This window comes from Rattus rattus, chromosome 5 (genome assembly GCF_011064425.1).
Source record: "Rattus rattus isolate New Zealand chromosome 5, Rrattus_CSIRO_v1, whole genome shotgun sequence".
NCBI lineage: Eukaryota > Metazoa > Chordata > Mammalia > Rodentia > Muridae > Rattus > Rattus rattus.
The window spans coordinates 57,686,461-57,713,052 of NC_046158.1; the positions used below are offsets into that span (position 1 = coordinate 57,686,461).

At 38.7% G+C, this 26,592-nt stretch overlaps 1 protein-coding gene across 2 annotated transcripts in view; it reads right to left on the reverse strand.

The window, feature by feature from the left end:
* Positions 1-26,592, reverse strand: part of Nckap1 (NCK associated protein 1) — a 76,900-nt gene that overhangs the window by 5,201 nt on the left and 45,107 nt on the right. For both annotated transcript variants that reach the window (XM_032903563.1, XM_032903564.1), the window contains 13 exons: positions 24,828-24,886; positions 21,290-21,435; positions 19,175-19,307; positions 16,483-16,602; positions 15,681-15,820; positions 14,650-14,781; positions 12,165-12,383; positions 11,655-11,785; positions 11,388-11,485; positions 9,738-9,831; positions 4,710-4,792; positions 4,271-4,351; positions 679-772 (listed from right to left, as the gene is read on the reverse strand). In XM_032903563.1, coding sequence (XP_032759454.1) covers positions 679-772; positions 4,271-4,351; positions 4,710-4,792; positions 9,738-9,831; positions 11,388-11,485; positions 11,655-11,785; positions 12,165-12,383; positions 14,650-14,781; positions 15,681-15,820; positions 16,483-16,602; positions 19,175-19,307; positions 21,290-21,435; positions 24,828-24,886 — 1,530 coding nt within the window. The remainder of the gene's footprint in view (positions 1-678; positions 773-4,270; positions 4,352-4,709; positions 4,793-9,737; positions 9,832-11,387; positions 11,486-11,654; positions 11,786-12,164; positions 12,384-14,649; positions 14,782-15,680; positions 15,821-16,482; positions 16,603-19,174; positions 19,308-21,289; positions 21,436-24,827; positions 24,887-26,592) is intronic.

Below are 26,592 nucleotides of genomic sequence, written 5' to 3' on the forward strand. Positions count from 1 at the left end.
CTTCCACCAGGATACAGATGTATCTTCTACATCTCACCCTTTCCAGAAGCTGGGGTACAGCTAAAGTGTAGAGTGTGCAGGACCTACATGGATTTCCTCCTGCCTCTCGCTACTATAATTCTCTTTCTTTGTTCTGACAGAGCTGTTCATATCGAGTATCTCCAGTCCTTCTCTCATGCTCAGATGAGTGTTCTTGCACTGACTCACTCCACCAACACCGATCTCATAATCACAGCTCACTAACGGTGCACAGTTCATGATTCGCTTTCCACTTTCATACGGGCTTTTCTCCCAACTGCTTGTGTCTTCTCTGATTACACTGGTCCTTCCATCTAAATTTGTTTTGTGTGTTTCTTCTTCTCCCTGAGCTCAGTAAAGCTGATGGCATTGCTCCTCCGCACTGCTGTATCTATCCACACTAAATGACTTTAACAGCTTTACCCAGTAGTGCAGCTTCTGACAGTATGGAATGACTGTGGTACAGCAGAAAGTCCAAAGCAAGGCTTTTGTATCCTGATGCATTCCAATCACAAATGAATGAATGAATGAATGAATGAATGAATGAATGAATGAAGCAAGCTTGACACTAAGAAGGTATTTTGGAAAACAAGTACTACATGCATACCTAGGCTGCCCTATAATTTTAATAAGAAAGCTACATATTTTAATGCATTTTACCTGATTTTTGTGAGGAAAGAGCTACTACTAAGGCAGGATCAATCTCGCATGGTAATCCAGCAGCTGATGACAGCTCATACACATTCATTGCAACCTGACAAAATACAAGAATCACGAAGAAATAAATATTTTAACACACTTCTGAGAAAGTGTACTTTAGTAAGAAGATATTTACAGTATAAACCAGTCTGCCTACAAACATTCTAGAAGATTTCAGCACCAGGGCTGAAGCAGGGCTGACAGTGCAGGTAACCCACACCAGACAATGCTCTCACCCTGCTCCTTGTTAACTTCACTGTGCAAACAAGGCTTGCAGCCCTTCTGTGGCAAGCTCCACAGAACCATTCTAAAGCTACTATTTGTCTTACAAACATGGATGTAAAATACCAAGTCATAAGAAATGAAAAAACGAAGCCAGTTGTGGTGGCTCACACCTGTAATATCAGCGCGTCAGAGCTAGAGGCCAGCCTGTGCTACAGAATGAGTACCAGCTCAGCCTGGGCTAAACACCACGATGGACAAACAAACAAAAGTGAATTAGTATTACTGAACCTATGCTTACATCCAGTTACTTAAGGAAAAACTTAAGGGACTCAATGCTTAATCGGATCTAGAAACAGCAAATTAATTACAGAAAATTTTTTAAAAAATCTTAAAATCTGATAAAGCAATTTCTGATAATTTTCTACATCATGCATAGATTCCAATCATTCATGATATGCCGACTGATATTTTAGCTTAAAACTGTGTACATAATTGGTTCTGTTTGACATTAACAGTTAATATAAAGCTCTAACAAACAGAACCAAATATGGACTAAGACACACTGCTCACCATACACCAATACAAACTCAAAGTGCATCAAAGATATAAAGGCAAAAGCTAAAATTTCAAAATTTTGGGAGAAAATACAGGTGTAAATCTTTTTTTTTTTTTCTTTTTTTTTTTTTTTTCCGGGGCTGGGGACCGAACCCAGGACCTTGCGCTTCCTAGGCAAGCGCTTTACCACTAAGCCAAATCCCCAACCCCTACAGGTGTAAATCTTGATGACCTTTGTCAAGACAATATTTGTTTGTTTGACAGCAAAACTGTAAACAAAAGAAAAAAACAGGTAAGCCAAAGTACGCTGAAATGAAAGGTTTGTGATTCTTGAACACTATCAAGAAACTGAAAGGAGAACTGAGAACCATGATTCTACTGAAGATATATTACCACTTAATATTTCAAAAATAACATGACAGGGGCCAGTGTCAGCTGGATGGGAGAGGCACTTGGCCCTGGCATAAGCCTGGTGATGGACTTCAATCCCCAGAGGCCAGGCAAAGGTAAAAGGAGAGATCCAACTCTGCCCACACAGGTGACACATGGTTTAAAAATGGGCAAAGGATCCAAAAACCTTTCTCTAACGAAGCTACACAGACACATCAATAGATGCGTGGCAGCCTCCTGAATGAAGGAGTTACAAATCAAACAGTGTGATAGCATTGCACACTACTGAAATGGCTCTCATCAAGAAGACAAGGGTCGGATACCGAAACCCCTGGCATGCTCATTCAGTGCTGATAGCAATAGAAAACAAGGTTGCCGCCACAGCCGATCTGTTTGGTGGCTCCTCAAAGCTAAACGCAGTTTCTACAGAACCCAGTAGTTTCATTCATTATACAAGAGAACAAAAACATCAACATGGATTAAAAAAAGAAAGCATTATTTACAATAGTTAAGAAGTAAAAAAAACCCATATCCCTAATTGATAACTGAATAAACAAACTACAGTACGTTCACACAATAAAACACTGAAAAAGTGCAAACACATGCTGTAACATGGTGGACCATGAAAACATGCTAAGTTAGAGACATCTAAGTCAAAAAACTCTTTGTTGAATGGTTTACACACAGTACTGACAAGCAGGGCTGTCTGCAGGGACCTACTTATCATCCAGGACGGGAGTGAGCTGAAAGCGGGGAGCTACTGCTCTGGGTCAGACGCTCCTGGGGATAATGAAGCTAACTGTGCGCTGTGAAGGTCACAACTCTGATTACATTCACAACCATGGAACTGGACGCTTTGATGAGCAACTTTTATGACTCAAGAATGAAGCTGCTAAAAGTCATGTCTGAGTTCTTTAAACCAAGTCCACTTTACTGACAGATTGCTAGAAACTAAGTAAAACTATACCAAATAATAATTGGAAAACTGATTCAATTTGGGCACTATATTAAAAGTCTCAGCACGTAAACATCAGTGTGCTCATAAGAACTGTTAACCTGACATTTTTTGTAGTATTTTTACTTAGAAAAACTCATTTTCTGCTCTATTCAATAGTTTCAGTCACAAAATCATAGGACAATCTTAATGCTTCTTAATGCTCTAAAATGCGTCTATAAAGCATTATAGGAAAACCAAAAATTAAGAGAAACAAGGCCTTTAAGATGTTTATTAGTATAAGTATAGACAGAAGAAAAATAAAAATTGTTCACTATCACTAAGAAAAAACTCTTATCACTGGGGCATCTAGGAATGGTTCTTAGAGAATGGCAAGTGAACCTGGCCTCCTCACAGACAGGCAGGACTTCCAAAGGCAGAGACAGAGGAGGGAAGAGGTTCAAGTAGAGTTAACGAAGAGGTAAACGGATCCTGAGAGAATGCTCACAACCTGGTTAGGTCACATGAAGAGAGATATATCATGAAACTGAGCGTTAGATGATAAGCCATTTGAACAAAGCAAGCACAGAGGCATAAATCTGAAATCCTAGCATTTGGGAAGCCAAGGCAGAGGCAGGGGGATTATTTAGAGTATATGGCCAGTTTGAGCTACACAGGAAGATACTCAAACCCCATCCCACCCTAAAGTTTGAAAGGCATCATTCTGAAATATGAACACCGTTCAAGAGTCGAGATATGCAAGGCAGTCTATCAAGATGGTTCACCAGACAGAGGCTTCTGCCACTAAGCCTGGCAACCTGTGTTTGATCCCTGGATGGGTGGATGGACAAGGACAGACAGACAGACACACATGTATATATGATAAACCAAGTATAAAATCATGTCTCAAACATAGACACTTGCAGTAACTATGACTCTTTGTACGTCACGTGATTTAAATACACTATGAAATCACGGCTGGCATTAAATCCGTGGTTCTGATCACATGGATCAAAAACTTTAAAACAAATAGCTACGGACCCATAAAAGTCACTCACTCCCTCCTTACAGTCGTTACGGAAAGAGTAAGATGCTAAAAACAAAACCTGGTTTCAAGTAGATTATAGCTTTTATAAAACTTACAAATACCTACTTTAAAAACTGAATACAACTTGAGTTTACAACTCATCTTTCTGCTTTATGAGCATGAATTAAAACTTATCACAGTAGGGGGGCAAAAGACCCATTTTTAACAAATTTCATGTCCTTATAACCATAACGTTGATCAAAGAAGGCTGGTTTTCACAGTGGTTAGAAACATTTTGGTTCTTTGAGCTCACAGACGCAGTATCACAGGCATGCATGCTATTTTCGGGTTTTTACATTTTATTTCACACATAATTGAACGTCTCACATAAAACCACCAACCGTAGCATTAAAAAGCTCTACCTTCATATCGGTTTCCCGTGGAATGTGGTCCTTGAAATCTTCAATGGAGCTCACGAGAAAAGGAATGTGGTAGGACAAAACCTAGGCAGGCGATACAGGAAAACAGGGTCAGTGCTACACGGCAGACTGCATGGCTAAGAAATACTACCTACCCTTTGTAAAATCAAGTTTTCACAAGGACACAGTTAACTTTCACTGGGTCTTTCTAAAAGGCCAAAATACATGGAAACAATGTGCATTCAGTGTTAGTGAGTATAGTTCTGAAGGAATGCTTTAATGTGTAACAGAGCTGGAATAGCGCATTAGCCAAATTCAATTCCAAACCAAAGTAGGTACTTTATTTACCATACTGTGCAAACTAGAACTTTACTCTTCTTATTGCTAACTGTGATGTTTAGTTTTTAGAGAATGAAGAGATAATGAGGAAATGGTTTCTTACATCTCTCAGTGCTTCTTGTGCCAGTGACCGGAAGGATAAAATAACACCAATTATCGTCATCCTTTTCAAGACACTGTCAACAGCTAAAGTGCAGGGAAGGGGAGAAGAGAAGAAAAAACATAAACTGACTTTTATTTTAGCTTTGGAGAAAAATCTCAAAAGTCAAATTTCTAGAATAGCATGACTAATGGCAATTTGAGTCAACAAATGTTTAAAAAATCTGATAGCCAATACTTAAACTTTAAAATATTTATCAATTCTCTGTCTCTGTCTGTCTCTACACACAGACACACACACACACACACACACACACACACACACACACACACACACACACACACAGCTCTGTTCTTTTAAATGTACTAGGAGTTGGTATTAACCATGAAATAATCCCCTCGTACACTGGGTGGCAGTGGGAGTAAGGAGAGAGCTAGGGATTATGCTGGGGACAAAGGCTAGAGGATGATTAGGTGTCACACCCTCAGATGGTACAGGAACTCTGAGTAAATTATTGATTTTGATTGTTTTTGTGTTACCTCAGTGCAACTGTATAGGTGTTCGGCCTGCTCGTGAGGACTGGATTACAGAGGATTCAGCTTCCATGTACGTGCTGGGAATAGAACCCAGGTTCTATGGAAGAGCAGTCAGTGCTCTTAACCACAAAATCATCTCTACAGTTCTTTTCTTTCTTCCTTCAAGATTTATTTTATGTGTGTGAGTACACTGTCACTTTCTTCCAACACACCAGAAGAGGGCATAAGATCTCACTACAGATGGTTGTGAGCCACCATGTGGTTGCTGGGAACTGAACTCAGGTTCTCTGGAAGAGTAGCCAGTGCTCTTAACCTCTTGAGCCATCTCTCTAGCTCCAGTCTCTCCAGTTCTTGGTTTAATTTTTTTAAAATTTAATGTGCATGACTGTGAATCTCTGTGTGTGATGTTAGAGTGTGGGTGCCAAGGTGGCCAGAAGGTGTCGGATGCCCTGGAATCAGGAACTGTGATTACTGGCAGTTGTGTGCCACTGATGAAGGTGCTGGAAACCTGGTACCAAACTCCAGTCCTCTGTGAGAACAGCGAGTACTACTGAGCTATCTCTCCAGCCCCCTTAAGAAAATTCTTAAGTTGTGGCCAAAAAAGGAAAAAAAAAGTTTATTAAGATCACAAGCAGGCCTAAGGCCATACAACCTCTGACCTCAGAAGGATGCAGGGCATCCTGGTCAGTGCTGGATGGGAGATTATAAGCAGCTGAAGCAGACTTGAGCACTTGTATGCTGCTCAGAGAGAATTATTTTGAAAATAATTACTATATCCTTAATACTCAAACTGTGCTAACAAAAAAAGAGACTGGGATTCAAACGTAACATATATTAAATACCCTATAAAAGGCAATGAACTACATTACATTGTATACTACAACAAACTACATAATATAATATAGAAAAACAATCAGTGCCAGCAATCTAAATAGATAAGAAAGTCATGAGGCTGGAAAGATGACTCAGTGGGTAAAGTGCTTGCTGTGCAAGTGTGGTTTGGATCTTGAGCAGCCAAGTAAAAGCTGGGCGGGGTGCAAGCTCATGTAATGCTAATGCCATGGGGTGGAAACAGGAAGATCCATACAGTGAACTGGACACCCATCCTGCATGACTGATGAGCTTCGGGTTCTGGGACCTGTGTCTCAAAACATAAGTGGAGAAACAACCAAGGAAGACGCCTGCCATACGCCACAGGGCATGTGTGTCTACTAGTCACATATACACTAAATACACACACACACACACATACACCTTCATCCTTACACACAGATACATGCATACATATCTTCATTCTCACATACACACACATACCTCCATACAAACACACACACACACACACACACACACCTGCCATAAGCCGCAGCGCATGTGTGTCTACTAATCAATCACATATACACTTAAACACACACACACACCCCTAAAATACGACTACGTTTATATGAGAAAAATTCAAATAAATAAATGTCTAGGAAGAGCTGTATAGACAACTGAAGAGCAGGAATTGGGGTGTTTTGTTTGGACTTTCTAAGAATTTAAACTCTCAACTACAACTATTTTATTAAGCAATGTAAATGAGAATAACACTAGCTAATGTGATACACGTAAAATATGCTAAAACCAAACACAAACGTGTGGTAAGGTCCACATAAACAACAACCAACCTATTGACCTTTATCTGTCTATAGCATGTGAGTACCTGATGAACAGCAGATCGGCAGATTAATAAACAGTGGTTTAAGGGGAGACTAGGGAAGTGTTTCTACCAGAGGGAAGAAATAAATAGCAAAATCAAAAATGAACAAAACATTTCTCTGAGAAAATGTCATCCTGGTTGGCATAAGGAAGACTAGGAAGAAAAGATATTCCAAGCAAAGTTAGACATGAGCAGTGAGACAGCTTGCTCCAAGCTGCCAACCTGAGTTCAACCTCAGGACCACACGATTGAAGGAGAGAAGTGACTCCTGTCCTTACACACAGAGAGACATGCACAGGTACACATGCACGCACACACAGAAATGCACACTCACACTAAATGTAATTAAAAACACAACCTTAAAAGAAGAAAAAGCTTCTCTAGCCAAAATTTATAAAAGGGTAAATAAATAAAAGAGTGATCGAGTTTCAGTGAGGGACAGAAGAGAAGCACTGGGTCCCTCCCAGGCTATGCATGGTCTGGACAGAGCTCCAAACCAGTGAGCTTCCATCCTAACTAGTGCTCCGGTCCAGTATGCAGGCTGACACATGGGGATGGGAGGACAAAAGCGAGTGTAGTAAAAATTTAAAACAAAGAATTATGGCAGAAAGCTAGAAGATAATGGTCTTGAATCAGGTGACAGGTGGGTTCCAAGAGAGATTGTCTGAGGACAGGAAGTAAGGACTGGAGTACACTATAAGATTTGAGTGATACAGAAGCCTTCAAGTGAAGAGCAATTCCACACTGACCCCAAACTCAGGCCACTTTTACTAACTCACAATGCCTTGTCTCCTTTCTGGAATGACTTGCTGATTCTACATCCAACTCTGGCTTTCTGGGAACGGGGTGAAGAAAGCTCAAGAGGAGGTGGGTCAAAGATCATCTCACCCCAAAGAGCAGCCATCTGCTCTAAAGGAGCCTCTCTCAAGCACATCTTTTCTTTTCCTAATGAAACACAAAATAGGCTGAATATGCATTATTTTAAGGCTGATTTTATAAATATGGGTCACAATGATTCAATAATTTAATTTTAGTTTAGTAAATTCCATTATTTAATTCAATCATGTATAATATTGATAAAGGGACAATGATTATATTTTAAGATGGCAAATTCTCTTTGGAACTTTAGTAAGTTCCATTTTGTTTTAACTGCACAGTAGAGTTAAAGACTGGGCTATTAAACATTTCAGTGTATTAATTGCTTCAAATGACAAGGTCCAATCAAAAGACTGATAATTATTAGGAAACTTCAGTATAGTCAAGGCAGGTAGTGATCATGTGATCATGGTCAGCTGACCCGAAAGGTGAAAGAAACAAAAACAATGAAGACTAAAGAAAGCATGAGAATAGTAGGATAATAATAAAAATTAAAGATTAAAATGCTTTTCCCCTGTAACTGTCAAGTTGATCTTTCTTTTTAATAAACTACATAATAACTTCCTGGTCCCCATCTTGGTCTACAGTTCTATGAAATTATAATGTATACAGCCGTCACCAATGCTACTTCCATGGTAACCAGCTCCATCACACCAAAACTCCCAAACTGGAGCTGTACAAATCCTGTAAATCCTGGCACCTACTGTGTTTTACAAAACCATCTCTGGTGTTTTATCATAATTTTTATTAAGTAAGGTTTTAAAAATAAAAGGCAAACAATAAAGTATTTCTCTAAGCTCGGAAAAGTAAGTACATTAAATTCATGCTTTGTTTTTAATTATGACACTGTCTCAGATACACCAATGCTAGGACATGCAGCACGGCCTTGCACATGTTAAGCATGCACACTCACTGACAGAGTCACCCCCGGGAGTCCTGTAGAGAATAAACTCACTCTGCCTTCTCTCGATACAAATTACTTTCACTTCTTAAGTTTTTAATGCTGGGAAGACCTTTACCATTTGAGTAAATTATAACTATGGCATCATTTTCAGGAAGAGATTTAAAGAAAAATTAAAGCTGTAAGTGACAGGCTCAGGTTGTCATGCAACAGAATACTAATTAGCAAAAAAAAAATAGAAAAGAAAAAAGAAAGAACGAATTATTAATCCAGTGTACAACACAGACAAATGACTCTCAAAAACATGCTAAGTGAAAAAAGCCAGACCCGAGTCTGCTCAGTGGTGGCAGGAAGGTGTGTGAATTTAAGATTAGGAAGAAGACAACAGAGGCAGGGGTTCCTGAGAGGCCAGAACTCCTGACTGTGGCCACAGTTACAAATCTAACACCTGTCAATATATACCACAGCCTTTACTTGGTGTCTGGACACATCAGGGAAATGAGTTTTAGAAAACTACAGACTCAGAAGTTAATTATCTTTCAGTTGAATAAAAGTAGACTTAATATATTAGGTTTAGTAGGTTCAAGAACTCATTAAGGAAATATTTGCTAATAACTGACATATATTAAAAATATAGTGAAGCATTTCTGAAGTAAAGCTGGTGTAGTGATACACACCTTTAATCCTAGCAACTCAAAAAGCAGAGGTAGGCTAACAGTGGTGAGTTTAAGGCCCATATGGGTCAAGACCCTGCCACCTGGAAGATAAATAGATGATAGATAGATAGATAGATAGATAGATAGATAGATAGATAGATAGATAGATAGACAGACAGACAGACAGACAGACAGTAGATATACACTGAAAAGGTCCTGTGAGTAATGGTTTTTGCTACTCCTCCTCATGCTAAAGAGTGCTTTTCATAGTTGTTGTTTGCATTTATGTTACAAATTTTGGCTAGAAATTACATATTGCATGTTAGGTCTTTTGAATATTTATAAAAAGTAGCAGGGGTTACCCACATGATAATCTTTTAAAGAGTGCAGCCATCTGGTCTGGTTTGTCAAAGCTGGTCCTCATTTGTGTTAGAACATCAACATTCTCCACCACAAGTTTCTAAAACAAAAAAAAGGGGCCTAGGTCAGGCACAGATCTTTGTGTTAATTATTTATGTACTTATTTGTGAGTTACCATTTGAAAGATAGAAAACAAAATTCATCATGCCCAGAGATTCTATGCTATACAATTGTTTTATAAAAGAACCTCAAAATGATTTATATAAGACTAATATTTCCTTCAGTTTTTCAATTCATGAAGAGGTCAGGAAAAATTCAGCAGAATAAGTAGCAAGAGTAAGGACAACCTCATGCTTAGACACACTACAGTACTTTAAAACATGCCTTTTTAGTCTGCCAAGTCCTAAGAGTTCTAGTGATCCAAATTAAAATTCTCTCAAAATGTGCAGTCATTTTAAGTGTGTGTGTGTGTGTGTGTGTGTGTGTGTGTGTACATGTGCTTATTCAATATAATTCATCCTAGCACTGACATAGTACTAAAATGATAAAAATAGTAATTTAAAATGTTGCCGCCATTAATATCTTTACTTAAATATTAAGGAGACCAAAGACATTTTTCAACCAGCCTAAAGGATTTAAGATAAAACATACTAAGGAAGGTCTGCTGGCTGGTTTTATGTGAACCTGACAAGAGCTAGAGAACCTCATTCAGAGTGCCTCCATAAGATCTGGCTGTAGGGCATTTTCTTCCTTAGTGACTAATGGGCGGAAGGAAGCTCAGCTCACTGTGTGTGATGCCATACCTAGGCTGATAGTTTTCTAAGAAAGCAGGCTGAGCAAGCCATGGAGAGCAAGCCAGTAAGAAGCACCCCTCCATGGACTCTGCATCAGCTCCTGTCCAGGTTCCTGCCCTGCCTGAGTTCCTCTGGTGATGGATTACAATGTGGAAGCATAAGCTACATAAACCCTTTCTTCCCTCTGCAACGTGCCTTTGGTTACTGTGTTTCATCATAGCAATAGCAGCCCTACCTAAAACCCGGGTATGTGGCTAGTGGTAGAGCACTTGCCTATCACATGAGAGGCCCTGCACTCAATCTCTAATCCTGCCTAATAAAGTAATAATGTTCGTGTCACAGGTAATGTGGAAACAATATATTCAAATAGTAAATTGGAACAAACAACTTGGGCTAGAATTTGGGCATTAATAAAAACATCATTATGCAACAGAATAAAGAACACTGAGAAACTGGAACACAATCACTTTTACAAATTAATTCACCATTTTGGCCTCTTGTTTTCTTGTAACTAAACCAAAATGTCACTGAGTGGTCTAAAAGTGCTTTAATTTCATTTACATGCTAGTGTTTTCATGTCAGGCTAATTTGCAACTCTAGGTATTTTCACATTCTTGAAATGTTTTACAAGAATTAATGTTTAAAGGTGAATTAACGCCATGGGCAGCAGCCCGCATTCAAAATACTAGCTATTTGTGAGGCTGGGCAGAAGCTCTGAAGCCAGCCTGGAAATTAATATGAAAGATAAGGAAAAGGCTGGAGATGTATTCAGTGGTAGAGCACTTGCCTAGCGTGTGAGGTCAGAGGTTCAAACCCCATCACTACAAACAAGGACAGCAAGGTTGGTTGGTGAAGACTGTACCTTAAGTTCAGCGACTTGTGATGAAATATGCCACATAAGACTCTCGCTTAGGAACTTCATCCCATATGGGCCTAAGAGCTCTGACAACGACCTCATTTCTGGAAGGAAATGAACTAATTTCAGTTTCTGGACAGAGCAAATATATTATGATACACTGACATACTGGACGATTCCAGCTTACAAACTAATTATAGCCAAAACAAATCAAGTTACCATGTAAAACAATCAGGTTTTCTTCATTTTCTAAATCTAGCTTATAATATTCACCTGATATATCAGAATATTCCTCTGCATTGAATGTTAATTCATTTTCTGTGGGTAAATTCACAAATGCTTTCATTGCAGGAAAATAAGCTATATGGCCATTGCTGACTTGTCTTAATAACGTTTCCAAGTACCTAAAAAGAAAAGTAAATTTATAACTCGGAGAAATGGCTAGTTTAAGTATTTATTATAGTCTACATCCCTATACATAAGTTTTCAGTTAAGTGATGACATAAATGAACACATGATGCTGAAGGGTAAGAACTCTGGTGCTCTTCCGAAAGCCTGGGTCTGGTTCCTAGCATGGGCACGTTGGTTCATAACTGTAACTCTGGTTTCAGGGGATCTGATACCCTCTTCTGGCTTTCAAGGGCATCAGGAACACATGTGGTACATATACATACATGCAGGCAAAAGATTCATATATGAGAACAACTATAAAATGGTTTTCCTAGGGAGTTCTTTACAAAACAAAAGTTTCCATCATTCAAAACTTCTAAATGTACTCCTTACCAATTTGTATACAGGCTTGTGATGGTTGGTTCTCCATGGCTGTCTAAGTGTTGTGTTTGTTGAAGGAGAACATTATTAAATACTCTGGTGATATCAATCTGCACGTAGTTCTCTATGGACTGGAGTACAGTCATATATGCTCTTACGCTTGTCAGAAGTTCTGATGGCTTTGCAATCTCCTGTGTAGCCTGATTATACATGGTCATTCCAACAATTGATCTGGGGTAACGAGAGACATGAGATTTTCTCACTTATGTAAACAATCTACTCAATCTACTAGCATCTAATATCAACAAAGCAATAAAATTAAGTTTTAAATATTTTTAAAATAAAGCCATGAAATTACCGTTATCTCATAACCTAAAATTGATGAAATAGGAATACAAATAATTAAAAATCATTCTGAGAATGCAAGTTACTAATAATGATTAGACATAGAAAGGACTATAAAAACTGCATTAATGTAGCAAGGACAATGAGATATTTACCCTATAGCCTAAATTTACTTAGCACTGCTGCTTGAAGCCTTTTGGATTTTATGTGAACTAAATCCCAGTAATTACTAACATGGCTATGTAGTTATCATCACTAATATTTCATAAATGAAATAAACTAAGGTTCAAACCAAGTAAACTATGTTTACTTCCATAAGGAAGCACTGTTTGGAGGTGGTCTGTTTAGAATGAGCAAAGTTTACAAACACCTAAAAAGAGAATGTAAATATATAACTAGAGAAATAGTTTAATTAAGCATTTATAAAGCTATACTCCCTGATCTAAAGTTGACAAAATAAATGAGCATCTATGAATGTTTATTTGACTTAATGTTGGTTTTCAACAAACTACTTGACAGTTAAAACAAGATGACACTGAACACCACACTGAAACACGTTTATTCACATGTTTCAATACATATAAAGCTAAAAGGAAACACAAGCTTGAAAAAACTTCTCTAAGAGGTCTTTTTCTGCATCAGTCCCTCCTATTCCCTTAAAAAATTTTGATTTAAATTACATGTATTTACAATTAAAATTTTATTTAAATTACACTGATAAATTACATTCATGTGTGTGCATGCGTGTATGCATGTTTAAGTGTGTGTGTGCGCGTGCACGCGCATGAGCGCACATGTGAACCATGGCACATGTGTGGAGATTAGAGGACAACATTGTAAGTCAGCTCTCTCCTTCTACCAAGTGTCTGCCTGTTTCAAAGCAAACACCTTTACCTATGGGGCCTTGTTGCCAGCCCCTATCACTTTCTAGGAAGCTCCCGGAGCATTAGACTTGCTTTTGTAAAGATGCATCTTTAACACAGCAGACAGAGCCCACAGCTAGGACTACATCCAGATAAGCCAACTTAAGATGAAAATTACTACTCTTGTACTTAGCCCCTGAGGACTAAGGCTAAAACTGAACAATAAAAACAAAATGAACGCAAACAAAGCAAGTTGCTCCCATGTCTTGACCCCAGTCACTAACTACTACAAAGAGGTTTGGGGAAAAAAGAACACTTGCTTCCCCACAGATTATAACCAAACTATTTATAGAAAGAAACACAGGAGCTAAAAAGTGAGTCTCAGATTCTGCCAAGCAATCTCCCACCCATCCAGTTGATAGATAGAACCAGAAGGCAGAATGTGCCTTGGGCAAATACTGGAGTTTTGCTGTCAGAATATCTGATTTAAGAAGGGAACAAAAACCACTGTTCAGCACCGGCTGCTTCACTGGCCAGTTACTGGTTTAATACTCACTGTACTGCTGTTTTTACATAGTTCTGTTTTTACATTGTTCTCTTGTTGCAGTATTCTCTCCATACCAACTAGTCTCAAGCTTTACTCTGGTTCCTTACAATGTTATACATACAGCAATAGAAATATTACTCATTAATGATCATAAAAACTTTGAAAATCCTTTGGCAACATTTTCAGATACTAAGATTTTCAAGATTAAAAATTATTAAGTAATAAACACTTCCTTATAGTTAACTTTCAGAAATCTAAAGTACCATTAATAGGACAGATTTTTTATTACTTAGTGCAGTATTATTCAAATAGCTGTAAATCTCTACTCAGAACTGACAGCTCTGTGCACAGGCAAAGCCTTACTATGCACTTGTTGACACTTAATGCTTGAATCTTTTCTTACTCATTTTCTGTTCTTTCTTTACTGAATACATCCTAGTGGCCTTCTGGCCTTACTCACTTACCCACCACATGTCTGAAGACAAATTAAGTTAATAAACTACTGTTTGTGTATGACAACTAACACTTAGGAGGCAGTTACTGACATTGTTCACGTCAGTGATTAGCAGTAAGTGTGGGGCAGGAACCTGCTGCCCAGGAAGTCTTAGTTCACTCTTCCGCTGCTCTTTGCAGGCACTAGTCCACCTCAGTATGTGTACTAAAAGTCAGTATTGGAAGGCATCGGATAATGAACATAAGCTCGTTAAATGATGCGATGGCAGTCGTCTGTGTGCTCTCTTACTTAGTGAATCGGATTTCCAGATGAGAAGTCAAGTACTCCCGCGGTGTGAAGGTGTGCTCCCACACTGCCATGTTTGGAACATAATTTATGGAGAAGCATAACTCCGAAAGTGCAGTGTGCAACTTATCAAGGCTAAAAAAAGTAATAAATAATAATTAGGATGATATTTCATCACAGGTAATTCCAAATCAATTTTATAAAAATTGCAAGACTCACAGAGAATATAGAATTTTATTTTTAAGCTGATAGTTCAAAATGTTTATATCTAACTCAAGTAATGTTTAAGCAGTATCATTCATATTTCTCTACATTCGGCTAATGACAAATATACTGAGCAACCAGAAGAGGCGCTTAGTCAGCCCTCAGCAGCAATAGCTTCCTCCTGCCGGTGTTAATCCGCTGTGGGAGCTGAAGCACTGTTTATCGAACATATTCTGATGTGTCACTAAGTGCTAAGTCCATGACCTGACAAGTTAAAAACACGCCTCAGAAAATATGAGACGGACTGGCCTTTAGCATTCTGTACGACTGTCAACCTGACAGATGGAGAGTCACCTAAGTAACGGGTGTGTATGTAAGGGTTAACAGAGGCGAGAGAGGACCTACCACAGTGGTGAGCAGTGTCATTTCACAACACGGTGCCCCAGGGAATAGAGAGTCAGAGCGAGCTGAGCACCAACATTCCACCTCCTGCTTCCTGGCTGCAGGACAGTCTGTCCATGGCCACAAGCTCCGGCCTCCCTGCCTCCCCTACCAGGATGGACTGTACCCTCGAACTGTGAGCCAACATAAACTCCTCCTTCTTACATCACTTTGGTTGGGTACCTTCTCACAGCAATGGCACAATGAATGTATGTTCAAAAATCTACATTTTAGCACTAACAGCAAATCAAACTTAAAAGATTTTTGTTGTTATATTTGGTAAGTGTTAGAAAATAAACTCTCTTTCATTCCTATCAATGTCTTAGTTCTAACACCACAGAAGGAAAGAATCTGCACCAGAGCAGATCCAGGAGAAGTAGAAGACTTACTTGGTCACTACCAGCCTGTTTTTCCTCATGCTCTCGACACCCGGCTTCTCCCTTTCAGGTTCCCCTTTCTTGCCAGTCTGTTTTTTTGACTTCTTATTCACTGCTTGACTGATGGTTTTGGCACAATGCTTCGGCAGTAACTGAGATTGGGTAAAGATGATGTTATACTGCTGCAGGGACTTCTCTGAACATATAAACTACTGCAGGATACCTCGGCTGGCTGGGTTGGCACAAGCAAGCAGTAGGCCAGCAGTGTAATGCAGGAGGTACTTTACCTATCTAGATCACAAGCCCTACACAGCATGGTAGAGGCAGAAACTTTAAAGTGCCAAGGGTTACTCAAAAGACAAATAAAAACATACTAGGCAATTATGAATAAGATATACAGCAGTCAGTATAATTATGTAAATAGCCTATAAAGAAGAAACTAAATCTGTTCAGTGTCTAGTAGTACAGAGTAAATAGTAGTTTTTGTTGTCAAGAGGGTCCTGAGAGTGAGGCCAGAGCTAAGGTTTTATACTGCAAGCAATCTGGGAGACGGGGGCAGGTTTTACAGACGAAGACACAGATATTTTCTTTCTTTTTTTTCCAACATAAGATTTCTCCGTGTGGGATGACTGTCTTCTTGGAACTCACTGTGTAGACCAGGTTGTCTTCAAATTCACAGAGATCTGCCTGCCTCTGCCTCCCAAGTGCTGGGATTAAAGGTGTGCTCCACCACTGCCTGGCAGAGTCATAGATGTTTTTCTGAGGTTAATTCTAACACTGAGAGAAGAAATAACTGGAAAACTTCAATTCTTACCTGGTCACTAAGAGTACACTGTTCTGTGCAAATATCGGTGATGAGGTTCCGAGCTTGTTTGGCCATCTCATCGAGGAACATATTACACAGGGAAAGGCTACGATCCCCTATATGATGGCGCTGGTGGGCAGAGGACAGAAGCAACACAGGTCACAAGAACATGAGCTCAACAAAACTACACACCATGAAATCAGGGAAAGTCCTACTCTGCTGTAGGACTGGGGAAGTATATGGTCTTGCTTTCTCTATAACCCAAATTAAGCTCTATGTGTTCATATAAAATATTATGTGTTTTGTAACAATGAAAGAAAATTATAATTTAAAAACAATCTTCTAAAATCTCTCTTTATAAAGCATAAAGCTATGTATTTAGCCAGGCACGGTAGGACGCATTTGTAATTCCAGCACTGGGAAACTGAGGCAGAAGGGTCACAAGACTGAGACCCTATCTCAAAAAGGGAGATAATAAACTATACATTCCATCACTCAGATTCACCATGTCCCAAATCTAGTCTTTTGATATTTAAAAATAGGGTACATGATGCATATGTGTAGATTTATGTTAGAGTTTTCTCATCTTAAATCACTTGAATATTTACATCTAATACATAAATTCTGATGTAGTTCTGTAATAAACACACAAATACTCAAATACATCAATAAAAAAAGTATTAGAAATCAAGTTGGGAAAATAAAGGAGACATTGAACATTTCTGAAATTATCTCTTCCTTTCCTGCTTCCTGGAGATGGGAAAAGAAGACAAACAAAACTGAACACAAATTCTTTGAACTTGGTAAGAGTGGGGAGGATGTGCTTCATTTCAGGATATTATTAATATACCTGTATGTATGTATATATATTTATATCTATCTACTGTTATAATATACAACCTATTATTTCGACAGGAGCCAGTGTTTGTTTAGTTTTGGTGGTTTGTAGTTATTTAGTGGATTTTTGTCAATAGCTAGAATATTTTGTATATGAAGTCATAAATTTACTATATATGAGAAATTTTACAATTTCCTTCTCTGTCTTTCATATTCATGTAACATACAGAAAGTCTCTATGTTGTTGAAATAAAAGTATAGAACAAAGAAATATCTGACCCACAAGACCATCTTTCCTAAATCTGTAAGCCTTGAGTTTAATTTCAAATGACCTATAAACTGTAAGAGGAATCCAAACATTGTAGCCAGACATAATGAAATATTGGTCAATTTGTATGTGTGGGGGGAGGCAGCTTACAGGACTGGGGATTGGGGTTGGGGGTTGGAGGAGAAGACATAATGGAGTGAACCCAGAGCCATGCACATTTAACTGGGCAAGCATTCTACCAATAAACAACATCTTCAACCTTCATTCTTTTGCCCTGTTTTTATTTTGAGACAGGCTCTCATTCTGTTGCCTCGTCTGGCCTTAACCATGTAATTCTCTTGCCTCAGCCTCTGAAGTAGTGGGGATAACAGGCTTGGGCCACCAGGTTCGACTGTGTCTCTTAATGTGTCACACAAGTCTTGCTTTCAGTTCTTGAAAGCTTCCTCTGACCCCATCTCTCTCAAAGTTCTCTTCCCACAGAATACTCATAAGCTAGAGATATGCTACTTCAAATTGCTTTTCAACAGATTTTGCAGTTCTAAGAGATTAAAACTGTTACAAAAAAATACAGTATTCATTCTTTATAGTCTTGCCACACTTATAAAAAATTTTTTTTTCAAGACCAGAGAAAACATCTTTTCATTTTATTTCCTTACTAGTTGTCAAATGATAACTCCATCTGTTTGGGGATACCATGTGATGCATCATGTTTTTATAGTTTTATAGTTTTCTTTTATTCTTTTATTCTGGGCCTCTGAACACCCAGAGAGCACTGTACCCTACTGTGGACTCCCAGCATCATGACATTATGATCTGCGTGTACACTATAGGAAGATCCAATCACTTTACCAACTTGATTTCTGTAGTAAGAACATTAAAAACCTATTCATTTTAGCTCTTTAAAATGTTCATTGGCATTACTATTTTCTGGTCTCTCATGGTAGCTCAGGCTGGCCTTGAATTTGCAATCTTCCTGCCCCAGCCTCCTGAGTGCTGGGAACACCACCATGCCCAACTCTTTGTTAGTAACTGTATCACCATGCACTGTAACAGATCGCTGAAACTTATTCCTAAGCGAGAACTTTGCACCTTTTGATACACAGTACACTTCTGACAGACACTAGGGATCTGCAGAATTACTGATTAGTTGTCCACAGCAACTGTGAGTTTATGTGTGTCTCACAAGTGTCAGCAAACCTGGGTCCTGTCTAGCGTATCCATGCTGTTAACAAGTCAGTAATCCATAAACCCAATTTTCAAGTCCTTTCAGTATTACAATGAAATGTATTCAGTAAAAAATTTAATTACTGCATATGTGAATAAATCTATAACAGTAATACCAACCATATCAGTTATTTTAAAAGGTAAATGATCAATATATGTGCATATCTATGTGCCCACATATATTCCTATTTGTGTCAATCATACATCTTACTGCTCACTGTGTTATCATGGATCTACTCAAGAATTTCTCTGATTCTATACAAAGATGGTTTAGGTGAGAAGAAAAATTAAGTAATTATGTCCTTATAAACATTTGGCTAGCTGCCCGTGTGACTGCTTCACTACATAAGGCCTAGCGCCGGCTGCAGTTACCTCTTCGGGACACAGTTCATGTGTGCAGCTCATGAAGTGAGTGCAGAGCAGAGGAAAGGCGATGGAATATCGCGACTGAGAGGGCAACTCCAAGCACTGCTGAAACATCTTCTCAAAAGCACGGCTATAAAAACTGTCAGGAGAGACAGAACAGTCAAACAGCTACACTCAGAGCTTACAGGCAAACAAATGATACAGCACCATGGCTGGTTAATTCTCTTAACTCAAGTGAATCTCTTAAGGGATCCCATTTATTCCCTTAAGAATAGTTATTTTCCCTTCAAAGTACCTTGTGCATGTCAATAATTTATTCAGAATACTCTTTGTATGCTATCAAGACATTTTACGGGTAATATTCAGTATCTATAGAATATAAGTACACAACATTCAAAACTCTGATCTTCAAACTTTCTCATGGGTTAGGGAATTATCAATTATAGGGACCACGGTTACTTTAAAGTATCACTGAGAAAAATATTACCAATTAAACAATCATGTCATTAATATTTAAAATATTAAGAAAATTAACCACATATGACAATTACAAAAACTTAAACATTGTACAAAACGCTTTTATTTCTAAGAAAGCAGGAAGATTATATTCTTTCACAACAGGAGCACTTTTAGAGCTAAAACAGAATCCAAACAAAAATGTCTCACCCTCTGTCCAGGACAGGCTTTGAGACAGTAACAGATGGTTCCAAATAACCTTAAAATTCTTGAACATTTAACATACAGCCAAAATGTAAACCCGAAAGTGAGTGGACTAGTCTGTCTCTCAGAGAGGCAGGCCTTCGTTCCTGGAGATTTCTTCTCCAGCACACGTAACACAAGCTACCCTAACAAACTGCTAAAACCAAAAGCTCTGACCACCTTCTCTGTGTGGTACCTAGACGCCATTACCACTGTCCAGCCAGGTATAACTCACTGCCTCACAAGTACCACGACGTAGTATGCTGTCCCAATTTACCCCTCTACAAGGCCAAGAAGCAAGGAACCAAACTAGTACCACGCAGCTACAGAGTGAAAGTACCAGAGTCTGAACTGTGGCTTTGTTTACTGTTTATGGGTCTGACCTCGCTCTGTCATTTGTTCCAACATTTATTAAATATCTACTATGTTAGACAAGAGGGAAACAACATAACCTTTCTTTAAGAAATGTTTTTGGGCTGGAGAGATGGCTCAGTGGTTAAGAGCACTGACTGCTCTTCTAGAGGTCCTGAGTTCAATTCCCAGCAACCATATGGTAACTCACAACATCTGTAATGAGATCTAGTGCCCACTTTTGGCCTGCAGGACAACACTGTATCAATAATGAATAATAATAAATCTTTAAGAAAGAAGTAAGTTTTCTGGAGAGGGTAATGAGAGAAAAGTGAATGCAGTGCTAAGTGTGGAGAAGCTGTGCTTAGTTACAACAGTGCAAGGAGCAGCCAGCACATCTCTGTGACACAAGTGTCTAACACTATAGGCATGAAGTTACCAGATATTAATTTCTATACTTGCTCTCCTCGATTTATCCACAACCTTTTTTTTTTTTTTTCTTTTCCGGAGCTGGGGACCAGACCCAGCGCCTTGCACTTGCTAGGCAAGCGCTCTACCACTGAGCTAAATCCCCAACCCCTATCCACAACCTTTTTACACTCAGACTACATATATAAACGAGCTCTTAATGTGAGACTCCCATCTTCAAACAAAACCCAAGAAAGCTCACACCAGAACAGTTGGCTGCTCCTGGGAGTAACTAAAACCAAACATAAAAATCTCAACTTTGCAAGCTTCTTTTTCTTCCAAAGTTTTCTGTTGTTTTTGTTGTTTGTTTTTTTTAAAGACAGGGTTTCTCTGTGTAGCCTTGGCTGTCCTGGAACTCACTCAGTAGATCAGGCTGGCCTAGAACTCAGATATTCACCTACTTCTGCTTCCCAAGTACTAGGATTAAAGGTGCAAACCACCACTGCCACCCAGCTTGTTACAAAGCTTTGATAAAAGCCTATTGCTCCCTTTATGATTAGGAATATGATACTGAACTATCTTGAGGACTATCCTAACAGAAAACAATCAGGTAGTTTCATAATAAACATTTCCAGCTTAGACTTAAGGAAAATTACAACATACCAAAATATGGAGAGATCGGATGTTTCCACCAACATTTCCACCAAGGAATCGACCATCTTTGTATGGAATATTATTGTGTTCATCATCTTTCCGAGTTCTCGGTGATCTGCAAGGCTAAGTGAAGCTTTGGAGACACTAGTGTATGCCTGTAGCAGGTCAACAGCAAATAATACAAGTTAGGAATAGACTAATGACTCAAAGCTTGTTACTGTACAGAGGGAAAAAAGCCCATTGCTGACAAACATTCAAACTTGAGTACTGTATCAAAACATCGTTTTCTACAGTTGTTCACAGCAGGACCTGGTGCACTGGCTGACAGGTGGAGTTGTTCATAGTTGATCCAAATGATCTAGTTCAATCCCTTGAACCTGCATGATGGAAGAAAAAACTGACTCCCAAGAGTCTTTTCCTGCCCTGCATATGTGTGCCCTGTCTGGAAACATCTACACACATACATGAAACTGGATAATATAATAGACTAAACTAATTTGATAACTTCTACAAACACATGCAAGTAAGTAAGATAAATGGGTCATACAAAGAAAGTTGTAAGACTTAAATAAACTCTCAAGCAGTGAGAAAGAGAAACTCCATAACTAGGATATCAAATCAAAACCAGAATCCTGTCCATGAACAAGGCCGTTTAAGAAGGGCGGAGAGTGACAGGAGAGAACACAATGCTTACAGATAAGCACTGATCACAGTGACCAGAGTTTGAGTGCAAACAGAAGAAGAGAAGTGGTAAAGAAGGAGACTCAATCAGATTGTACATCACGTAAAGGACTCAAAACCTTGGGTGAACCAGGGGGCTCTGTATGGTGGCCAGTTCATACTTAAGAAAGTTGGCTGTACAAGGAAGATGGGAGGAACAGCAAGTATAGATGTAGCTAGAAAGCCACAAGAGGCAGAAGCCTATTAGAAGGCCATGCTGGCAGCATGTCAGACAACTATGATGGCTTACTCTACAGTGAAGATTACAAGTAATTCCCTGTGGGAAATGATGTGGTGTGATGGGCAACAGAATCCCCGCTGCTGACAACAGTCCTGGCTGTTCGTTAGGAGGTACTCCTTTGTGGGTCTCATTAACTCCGGTCTTTTGTTAAACATGAAAAAAGGTGCACGACCCAGGCTACTCACTCCCATGGCTGCTTATTGAGGTTGCATGGATAGCAGTCTAACTTGAAAGGTGAGGGATGTTTGCATCAAAACAGTGAGAAGCATGTGTACTGTTGAGAGAATAGGAAGTTCCTCAAGCTCAAAATCTTTCAGCTGCAAAACATGCCCACTGCATACAAGGCATTCATCTCAAGGCCTTAATCTACCCTTTAGAACTCGAGGACAAGAAGAAAAGGATGCATAAATGCTGGTGTGCATGCAGGAAAAACCAAGTCACTGGTCTTTTGGAACTCCATGCCCTGTCACCCATGGAATGACAAGAAACTAAGTTATGCTTTATAAGAGATTAAAAATTAAATCTCTAATCTTACAGTGGTAAGAAGCCTTCAGGTAGATGACATTATCATTCACTATAGCAACAAGCCAGAAAATGCAGTTTTGTATGTTTTAATTTTTGTTTGCTAGGAAGGGGAAGAGAATAAGAAACAAACATCAATTTTCTGTGTAAAAATACATCAGAAAAAACAAAAAAAAAAAAAACAAAACCAAGCATGACTGTATTTGCTTTTATTTATCTGTTTTAAAGAGGAGTTTATTGTGGCCATGCCTTTGACAAATATTTTTATTAATTGATTCTCTGAATCTAAGTAACATTGTGGAAACAGATTCAGGAGTAGTGCCAACTGTAATGGCTGAAAACAACCTTCCAACATTACCGATGACAAGGCAAACATTAGTGTGCTCCCAAACCACGCTTAAGAAGGACCGATCAGGGCTGGAGAGATGATGGCTCAGCAGTTAAGAGCACCCGACTACTCTTCCAGAGGTCCTGAGTTCAATTCCCAGCAACCACATGGTGGCTCACAACCATCTGTAAAGAGATTCGATGCCCTCTTCTAGTGTATCTGAAGACAGCTACAGTGTACTTATATATAATAAATGAATAAATCTTAAAAAAAAAAAAAAGAAGGATGAGAAGATGAGAAGACAACATTTGGAAAGGAACTGAAAATGCTTAAGTGTCTAAAGTGACAAAGAAATGTGATCCTTTGGAAAAAGACAATGACTAATAATGCATAGACAAAGAACTCCAAAGAGAAAGACAAAGTGAATCATGAATGTGATAAAAAAAACATTTAAAAAACAAAAAACAATCTTAGAATCAAAACTGGATAAGACTCCGCAAGGGCAAAGCACACAACTGAAAATTCTCCAAAAACTAACTCTGATGGTTTTGCTCTACTGCAATGGCACATGGTGTCGGGAGAACCCGTCACCTCTCCCTGGCCACTTTGTTTACTACAAATGCTAGGGGTGCTTTCTCACTTGTAATGACACAATTAACAGTTACACCTGTGGTATCTCTTAATTCAGTCCTTTTAAAAAGCAACAGAAAGCCCATGTATTGACTGATTGATGCATTTACTATTTATTTAATATGCACGGGGATTTACTGACACATGTCTACGCACTATTTGAAGGCACAGTGAGTGTCCAGAGGCAGAGGAGGGCAACAAATGCCCTGGACCCGAGTTACAGACAGCTGTGAGCCACCGCGTGGATGCTGGGAATCAAAGTAGGTTTTCTGGAAGAATCAATGTTCTTATCTACTGAGCCCTCTCTCCAGACCGTCTTTCAGACTTTCAACTGCTTTTTACTTTTTATATTTTGTAAACCTTGTCTTCATAGTTAGATTATAAAACTCTCAAACAGGTAACTCCTCCTTCTTTCTGCTTAACAAAAAAGAGAGTCAACTACTGTTTATAGTATACACAAAGATAATTAGGATTTTTCTTTTTAGATTTATTTTATTTATATGAGTACACTGTAGCTGTCTTCAGATACACCAGAAGAGGGCATCAGATCCCTTTACAGATGGTTGTGAGTCACCATGTGGTTGCTGGGAATTGAACTCAGGACCTCTGGAAGAGCAGTCAGTGCTTTTAACTCCTGAGCCATCTTCAGCCCCCAGTTGCTTATTAAATAAAGTTTTATTGAAATATATCATAACTTTGTTTGATATTGTCTACAGCTGCTCTGGTATTATAATGGATGTACAATTTATACTAAGCACTGCATAGCACACAAGTACAAGTTTTTACCAAATGGCTTTTTTTGTTAGTTCATAGCTATAGTATAAATATGCTTTATGAAAAAAACTTTGTGCTTTCAAATTAAATTTACATATATGAGTCAGGATAATCAAGAGAACTAGGGATATAAATTTATGGATATTATAAAATCATAACCTATTTTATTAAAAACTTATATTGGTTTGTTAGAAATATAGAGGTTTAATAATTTACAAAACATTTCATGTGGTTCAGTACATAAGACATTTTTTCAGTAAGTTAATTCATAAAGTTATAAAGCTATAATATATTCAAACAAAACAAAACACCACAAATCAAGTTATCCTTACCTGTAACCTAAACCAATCTAATCTCATTCCTCTGAAATCAAACACTTCCCCATCTTCAACTGCAATAACAGAAAAAAGAGGGGCAAAACAAATGAATGATTTTACAATTCACTAATTATATTTTATACTTTAAGAGCTAAGATAGCTGGTATAGTAGTACAGGCCTTTAATTCCAGCAAGTGGGAGGCAGATGCAGGCAGAATTCTTTGAATTTGAGGCTAGCCTGGTCTACGCAGTAAGTTCCAGGACAGCCAGAGCTACCTAGTGAGATCCTGTCTTAAAAACAACAAACCCAAAATAAACACAGTAAAAAGAGATAAGACAATTCAATTTCTGGGTATATAACTGAAAAGAAAAAAGGTGTTATTTACCAACCCATTGTCATACCAGAGTAGTTCAAATTACCCTGAACAGAAAGCAAATTACATGCTTGCTAAAAATAAGTAACTTAATAAAATGTCACAATAATTACAAAAGAAAAAAAAGCCTTAAATAGGAAGAAAATTCTACCTATGGCTGAACACTGATGGCATTATGTTCAATGAGCCAGAGCCAGGCACAGTGGCTCATGCCTAAATCTAGTATAGTCCTGTGATTTAGAAATAAAAGTTTGGGTTAATTGATCAGGTGGGGTGTGAGGTAGGATTTTGTAAAGAGTTGGAGGACAAAGAGACCTCCCCTCAGAAAAGGGAAAAAAAAAAAAAGCATTCGCTCACAGTCACACCCCCATTAATAAGTGTTTTCAAGCAAATTTACAAAAACACTATGTAGACTGGTGTTGCCATAGGTTGTAGGAGTGGAAAATGAAGTTTAAGCACCAAAGTTCCAATCTTCATAAACAGAAAATCTCTGGAGACTGGTGCTTAGATCCTGAATGTACTTAACTGAGTAACACATTGAAAATTAGTTAGGATGGCTTGTGTAAAGCGAACTTTCTAAGTGAAAACATAAAAGCAACAAAATTTAATGTAAGAGCTAAGCCTGGAAAGTAGGCAGCTGTGCCAAGAGACATCAGCTTCCTTTGAAGAGCTCTGAGTCTTATGTGCTTACAGTGACAACATAGGACAGCAGTGCAGACAGAATGCTAGAATGCACAATGCCACACAAACCAAGCGTCACTACACGCTGTAGCAGACTCCTTACTATATACTACGCATAAAGCTTGACAGACCTAAAATATATGCTGGTCAACCTGATCTTTTCAGGGTTTTTGTCATCTTTTTATAAACAATACAAACTAAAATATATCACACTATTGGAACAGAAGGTTCAAACAACGGCCAGCTGGTGTGGGCACAACACTGATTTTGAGCTGGCACACCTAACTTCAATAACTGTCCTGACTTACAAACAATTGAAAGGTTAACTCTCAGACTCCTTAGGGATACCTACAGTTTCCAAATCTGACAAACAAAAGCAGGAACTTGTTTGAGTGCTGTGGATTAAACAGGACAGTGTATATAAGATGACCGGTACAAACTGCAAACTATTATTATTTAGCTTTCTGATCAGGGCCTCATTGGAACACACTACGTGGGACACGTTGGCCTGCTTCAGCTTCCCCAGTGCTGGCACTCGAGGGTCCAGCACTTCTGGCTGCAGATCAACAATGCCGTTTAGTGCTGCTGTCACAGGTGGGCAGAGCCACGCCAGTGTCAGCACTCCTGACATTGTCAGAAGACGCGTCTTTTTCTCCTAAGTAATAAATATTATAAAATAACTCTTACACATTTTATGAACACCATCTGACACCCATTTTGGAATC